Raw genomic sequence first — 7,162 nt, forward strand, 5'->3', positions numbered from 1 at the left:
ATAGAAAAATGTGAATATATTGAAATGTATGTATGTATAGGTGTATGCATGTACCATTTCATTTAATCTAACCAAAGATTTATAATAAAACCCAAGCATCGTATCAAGACCTCTAAAACAATTAAAGCACTCTTACAAATGGTCCCTTACCTACGAAATGGGTAGAAATAAAACAGCCACTATTTTAGTTTTATTTATTTTTTAAAATTTTATATCGTTTAAGCTTTCGTCAAAATGCCTTAAAAAAAATAACGAAAATGTGCCGCTGAAGTCGGATACCACCAACCCAGCATTGTCATCTAGAGGTTACAAGGATTTGAAAGTTTCAGATTTAAAATATTATGAACATTTAATTCATGATCACCTGACATCACTCAGCATCACATTTAAGAGATTCTCTTCTTGACCCTTGTAGTTTTTTCATTTGTAATAAAATGAGCAGCACTTGAAATTACACACATATATATTTATTTATATATATATTATACATATAATATATTATAATATTTATATAATTTTATATAGATATAAATATAATTATATACATGTATATATACATGTATATTATATATATATTACATGTATTATATATTATATAATATATATTATATATATATAAATATTATATACATACGGCACACACATATACATAGATATATATATATATTTTATATATATATATATATATATATTGTAACATTATATACATATATATATTATATATATACTATATATATATATATTATATATATATATATATATTCATACTATATCAGATATATATATATATATATATTATATCTATACATAATATATATACACACACATGATATGTATCTATTATTGCATATATATATATCTATCTATAATCTAACATGTATATATACACACCATTATAATAAAGATATGTAACATATAGGTATATATATATATTATCTATATAATATAATATTATATATAATATTATACTAATATATATATTATATACACATTCACGTAATGTACGTGTAAGGAAGATTCCCAGAAGACCTGACACTTGTTCCCATCATACCGAAGTACGAGACGTCCTCCTGACTTGTGACGCCAAATTATGGTATTAAATCAATCCACTTGTGGATCACTCAGCTTATCCTCCACAATCGGTGACGACGAACGCAAACTTCGAAATTCTTTGGTACTAAGCCTCTTAATTCGTAGTTAAATTAGAATTATGCTAAAAAATACGTCAGTCTGCTGAAGTTTGGTTACTGAAGCAATTTTACAGGCGAACTAAGCATGGTAATCTATCGTCTAAACACTATCATTAAAGAAATTGAGACTGAAATTTAAATTGAGAGAGAGAGAGAGAGAGAGAGAGAGAGAGAGAGAGAGAGAGAGAGAGAGAGAGAGAGAGAGAGAGATTACAAAATATATACGAGAAAAAAAAAAAGACTAATTCTGTTGTCCATATATACATACATTAAGTACAAGTTTATTTTTTCACCTATCTTTCATGAATATCCTTGATTCAAGGGTTCCTAGAACAGACTGAATGAGTATTATATAAAAAAGATGTCTTAATTAAACAAAACGTTGAAGAGATTTGGGGAACTGAAGAATCAATACGAAAATCCACGACTTCAGGCCGCCACTAACCCTCAGTTATACCTGCGTACTTACGCCTGCACAGTCGGCCTGCGCAGGCAAAACTGAACATTAGCGGGTTCGGATTTGCCTGTTCAGGCTGACTGTACAGGCATAACTGCGCAGGTATAACTGAACGTTAGTGGCGGCCTTTTGAGTAGACGGCGAGAAATTATTCCACCTTACAGAACAGCTACTCGATTTCAAAGCGATTTGCCTACACATGTCTTTGTAAACACAACCTTTGTTTGTGATATTTTTTATTTATTTTTATCTTTACTGTTTACTGTTATGGAGTCGCGCAAGCAAATGCGGACTTGTCACAAAACAAATTGCGATTTACTTTGAAAATGACTGGACTACTCGAGTAATATTATTATCTGGACTAGTCGTAACTAAATTAGTGTCTTACACAGAATACCCTGATCGTCCCTGAAGTACTCACATTAAAACGAAAAGAATTAAGCCTTTGACACCCTCGGGAATATGGCAGACGCATCGCCTTACAAAAAAATGAGGCACTTTGAAAAATCAATCTGCTGACTAGCAACGTAAAAATGTACACCTGCATTAATTCCATTATTTTCTAGGCTGAAATATGGATTTAAAAACCAAATCATTCGCACATCTATTTTTACGTGGTTTTATACTGGAATACGTTTCAAAGGCGACTGGCTTAATCTTATTCAGTAATTTTCAAAATAATTCAAACGCTGCAATGTCTAAATCATACATCCATACGTTTCTATTCTATACTCAGTTTTATTTATCATTCGTTTTAACATTTTCAAGATTGGCATTCCAAATACGGCTACGATTTACTTAATGTTGTCAAACGATTTCATCAATGCCTGTTTCAACCATTCAGAGTTTTCCTCTTCAGTTACAGATAATGCAACGAATTACAACAGAACGAGATATCATACTAGGCATGCCCACTTCAACTCCCTTTATCTCTTTTTATTTATTTTTTTTATAAATCCATCATACAAAATATACATATATTTTCTATATATTTGCACTTAACATTAACAAACTTCATAAGCACCTCTATGCCATCATCAGAGGGCAAGAACCGACAACAGAACATGATAAGGCGGCCAACTGTTGCTAGAAGGGTTTCGCAGAACTGGAAGGCATCTGGAAATTTCAGCTGGAAAGACGCTTTGGCTGGCTTGTTCGACACTTCCGATTTAATGTTCATCACTAATACCTCAGTTTAAGTACTTTCACACTAAGTAATTATACCGAATAAGTTTACTCCTTTAGTACAAATCTGGAGACCGAGTAGCTTCTTTAATCGATTTGTATATTTCTTGAAAGCCTCTTAAGATTCGAGTCAGAAAGTTTCCTTGCCAGGTCTCTAAGTCACTCTAAAATTCTTTGGTAGTCTTGAAGTCACACAAGACCATAGGCCTATAGTAGCACTTCAAGAGGGAGTCTTCTTTGCTGGTGTACTCTATGGCTGGCCTTTTCTGGATGGTCTCAGCTCCTCACATACTTGCAACTATAATCAACTATTATATGTGAATCAACAAAAGTACTTCGACTCCATTCCATGCACTAATTAAGGAAAAGTGTTTTGTCAAACGTCATGACGGCACCATTTTTTTTAAACCGATTTATCAGAAGTCCGTTGAATATAAAAAAGAAAAGGCACATTTTCTTCTGGTCCCACACAACGAGCTCACGAAGAAACAGGTCCGTTCGGAAGAATAATAATAATAAAAAAAGCAAAATGAAGAAATAAAAAAAGGCATTTATAGTTTATTATGAATTTCTGACCGATACATGGTAACAAAAAAATTAATAAGAAAATAAAAAGAAAGGCTATTAGATATGTGTCTTCTGTGAAGGAGGCTGCGATAAGTGATCTTTGTCGGAGACTGAGTTGAGGATGCCGGTGGTGGAAGGGCTGATGGACTCGACGATCAGGGACAGGCAGTCCAGCGAAGACGTTGAGGCTGGGTTCCCACCGCCCTGCTGTTCGTGACCTGTAAGAAAAGAATACTTGTTAAAGAAATAATAATAATAATAATAATAATAATAATAATAATAATAATAATAATAATAATAGTGTGGGGTTCCGGGTTGCATCCTGCCTCCTTAGGGGTCCATCACTTTTCTTACTTTGTGCGCCGTTTCTAGGATCACACTCTTCTGCATGAATCCTGGAGCTACTTCAGCCTCTAGTTTTTCCAGATTACTTTTCAGGGATCTTGGGATCGTGCCTATAATAATAATAATAATAATAATAATAATAATAATAATAATAATAATAATAATAATAATAATAGGCACGATCCCAAGATCCCTGAAAAGTAATCTGGAAAAACTAGAGGCTGAAGTAGCTCCAGGATTCATGCAGAAGAGTGTGATCCTAGAAACGGCGCACATAGTAAGAAAAGTGATGGACTCCTAAGGAGGCAGGATGCAACCCGGAACCCCACACTATAAATACCACCCAGTCGAACTGAGGACTGTGATAGACCAACAAAAAAAAATCATAATAATAATATTAATACTGCTGAATAAAATGGCAAAATTTAGCGAATTAATGTTATATATTATCTTTTCTATTTTTCTTATTACTCGATTTTCTGGCTCAATATATACCACTTTCAGCATTATTCCCAAGATGATTTTTGGCCAATTATTAAGAAGTACCGCTGAGCCAGAGAAGCGAGGAATAAGAAAAATAGAAAAGATAATATATACGATTAATTCGCTGAATTCTGCCATTTTATTCAACGGAATTTGTTTAAAAGATGGCCTTCTTCCAAAATAATAATAATAATAATAATAATAATAATAATAATAATAATAATAATAATAATAATAATAATAATAATAATATGTCGGTTAGAAGAATGGCACCATCAGCAGAATTGATTTTATATACAACATCAACCACTGGTCTTGATGTTGTTAACTGTTAACATATTTAACCTTCTCGACCTGTAGCTTGCGATGAAGGAACTGCCTTTGTTTTGCTTTCCTCTTAATAATAATGTAAACGTTCTTTATAAAGGGTCCACAATAATACAAAGTGTTAAGAGTCCGTGTCTAATTTTTAAGACTTTACAGAAAGCTTTCGAATCCTTCCCTGGGTTCATCTTCAGTCCAAATGAACAATAAGTTACAACATGTACAGAGGTAAATTTAAAAACAAGAGTCGTTGAAGATTGTTGACAATGGTCGTTAGCTCGTTAATGGGCCAGGTGATGAAGAAAGAGGACAGTTAACTCCAACTCTCCCCTATCAATCCTTCTGGCTGCAATTCTGTTGGATCTCCTCAAAGGTTGTTGCAACGTTGCAGGAAGTCCCTCATCCGAGGGCGTAGATTGGGCACCGTAACCAGACTCCCCTACGGCAGCGGTTACCTGGATTGGGAGAGGCAAGGAAGAGGCAGCATCAGGAGAGGGAAAAACAGAGCCTGTCCTACAGTTAAAATCTTTTCAAAACATACTAGTAATATAAGAATTAACAAATGGGTCTTCGTTGACAAAAGACCTGTTTCCTTTGAATGATTCTCCTAAACTTATAGCAGCTCCCTCGACATTTACATTGTTACTTTTAAAGATAATTTTAGCCTCGTTCCAGTTGGGTCTATGATCATTCCTGAATGCATGTGCTACTATTGCGCTGTTTTGTGACAGTAGTTCATAAGCTCGCTTATGTTCGCCCAAACGCATATCTAGTCCTCGCCCACTCTCGCCAAAATATTCACTATTACAATCTATACATGGTAGTTCGTAAACGCTTGGGACTATGGGATTTTTATTATTATTATTAATTCTTACGAGGGAGCGTCTTATTGTATTTTCATATTTGAACACAAGTTTAGTTTCCCTCTGACTTTTGTTTATATGCCCTCTTATATTCTTCCCTTCTGGATTTAAGGGAAGGGACACATATCTTTTTGGTTTTTCATTGGTATTATCTCTAAGTCCATAGAACGACTTCCTCGCTCGTGAAATAGCTTTCTCAATGAAGTGAGGGGATATCTAAGACTTCTAAAAGTAGCCGTGATGTGTTTAAGTTCACCGTCTCTATATTCGGGGTCGCAAATTCTGAAAGCGCGTAAAGCAGAATTCATAATAACGTTACTTTTTATTTCTTTTGAGTGAAAAGAATTAAAGTGGACATAACTCTCGGAATTGGTAGATTTCCGGTAAACTGAAAATTTGAACCTCTGGCTATTACAGTCCCTGAACACTAAAACATCTAAAAATATTAAATTACCTCTTTTAGATGTTTTATCAGGGACTGTAATAGACAGAGGTTCAGATTTTCAGTTTACCGGAAATCTACCAATTCCGAGAGTTATGTCCACTTTTATTCTTTTCACACAAAAGAAATAAAAAGTAACGTTATTATGAATTTTGCTTTACGCGCATTCAGAATTTGCGACCCCGAATGTAGAGACGGTGAACTTAAACACATCACGGCTACTTTTAGAAGTCTTAGATATCCCCTCACTTCATTGAGAAAGCAATTTCACGAGCGAGGAAGTCGTTCTATGGACTTAGAGATAATACCAATGAAAAACCAAAAAGATATGTGTCCCTTCCCTTAAATCCAGAAGGGAAGAATATAAGAGGGCATATAAACAAAAGTCAGAGGGAAACTAAACTTGTGTTCAAATATGAAAATACAATAAGACGCTCCCTCGTAAGAATTAATAATAATAATAAAAATCCCATAGTCCCAAGCGTTTACGAACTACCATGTATAGATTGTAATAGTGAATATTTTGGCGAGAGTGGGCGAGGACTAGATATGCGTTTGGGCGAACATAAGCGAGCTTATGAACTACTGTCACAAAACAGCGCAATAGTAGCACATGCATTCAGGAATGATCATAGACCCAACTGGAACGAGGCACAATTATCTTTAAAAGTAACAATGTAAATGTCGAGGGAGCTGCTATAAGTTTAGGAGAATCATTCAAAGGAAACAGGTCTTTTGTCAACGAAGACCCATTTGTTAATTCTTATATTACTAGTATGTTTTGAAAAGATTTTGACTGTAGGACAGGCTCTGTTTTTCCCTCTCCTGATGCTGCCTCTGCCTTGCCTCTCCCAGTCCAGGTAACCGCTGCCGTAGGGGAGTCTGGTTGCGGTGCCCAATCCACGCCCTCGGATGAAAGACTTCCTGCAACGTTGCAACAACCTTTGCGGAGATCCAACAGAATTGCAGCCAGAAGGATTGATAGGGGAGAGGATATCACCTAGTTGGAGTTAACTGCCCTCTTTCTTCATCACCTGGCCCATTAACAAGCTAACGACCGTTGTCAACGAGCTTCAACGACTCTTGTTTTTAAATTTACCTTTGTACATGTTGTAACTTATTGATCATTTGGACTGAAGATGAACCTAGGGAAGGGTTCGAAAGCTTTCTGTAAAGTCTTAAAAATTAGACATGGACTCGTAACACTTTGTATAATTGTGGACCCTTTAGAACATTATATATACTCTCGCGATAGAGAATTTTTCCCTAATATTGTAAACACTAGGAAAAACACCGTTTAGGTGTT

The 7,162-nt window shown here is 34.9% G+C and overlaps 1 protein-coding gene across 1 annotated transcript in view; it reads right to left on the minus strand.

The window, feature by feature from the left end:
- Window positions 1–1,005: 1,005 nt before the first annotated feature.
- Window positions 1,006–7,162, minus strand: part of LOC135201833 (transcription factor SUM-1-like) — a 232,101-nt gene continuing 225,944 nt past the window's right edge. Inside the window, exon 4 of the mRNA XM_064231111.1 lies at window positions 1,006–3,617. Within this exon, the coding sequence (XP_064087181.1) occupies window positions 3,457–3,617 (161 nt within the window). The 3' untranslated portion in view covers window positions 1,006–3,456. The remainder of the gene's footprint in view (window positions 3,618–7,162) is intronic.

This window comes from Macrobrachium nipponense, chromosome 28, assembly GCF_015104395.2.
Source record: "Macrobrachium nipponense isolate FS-2020 chromosome 28, ASM1510439v2, whole genome shotgun sequence".
In the NCBI taxonomy this organism is placed as follows: Eukaryota; Metazoa; Arthropoda; class Malacostraca; order Decapoda; family Palaemonidae; genus Macrobrachium; species Macrobrachium nipponense.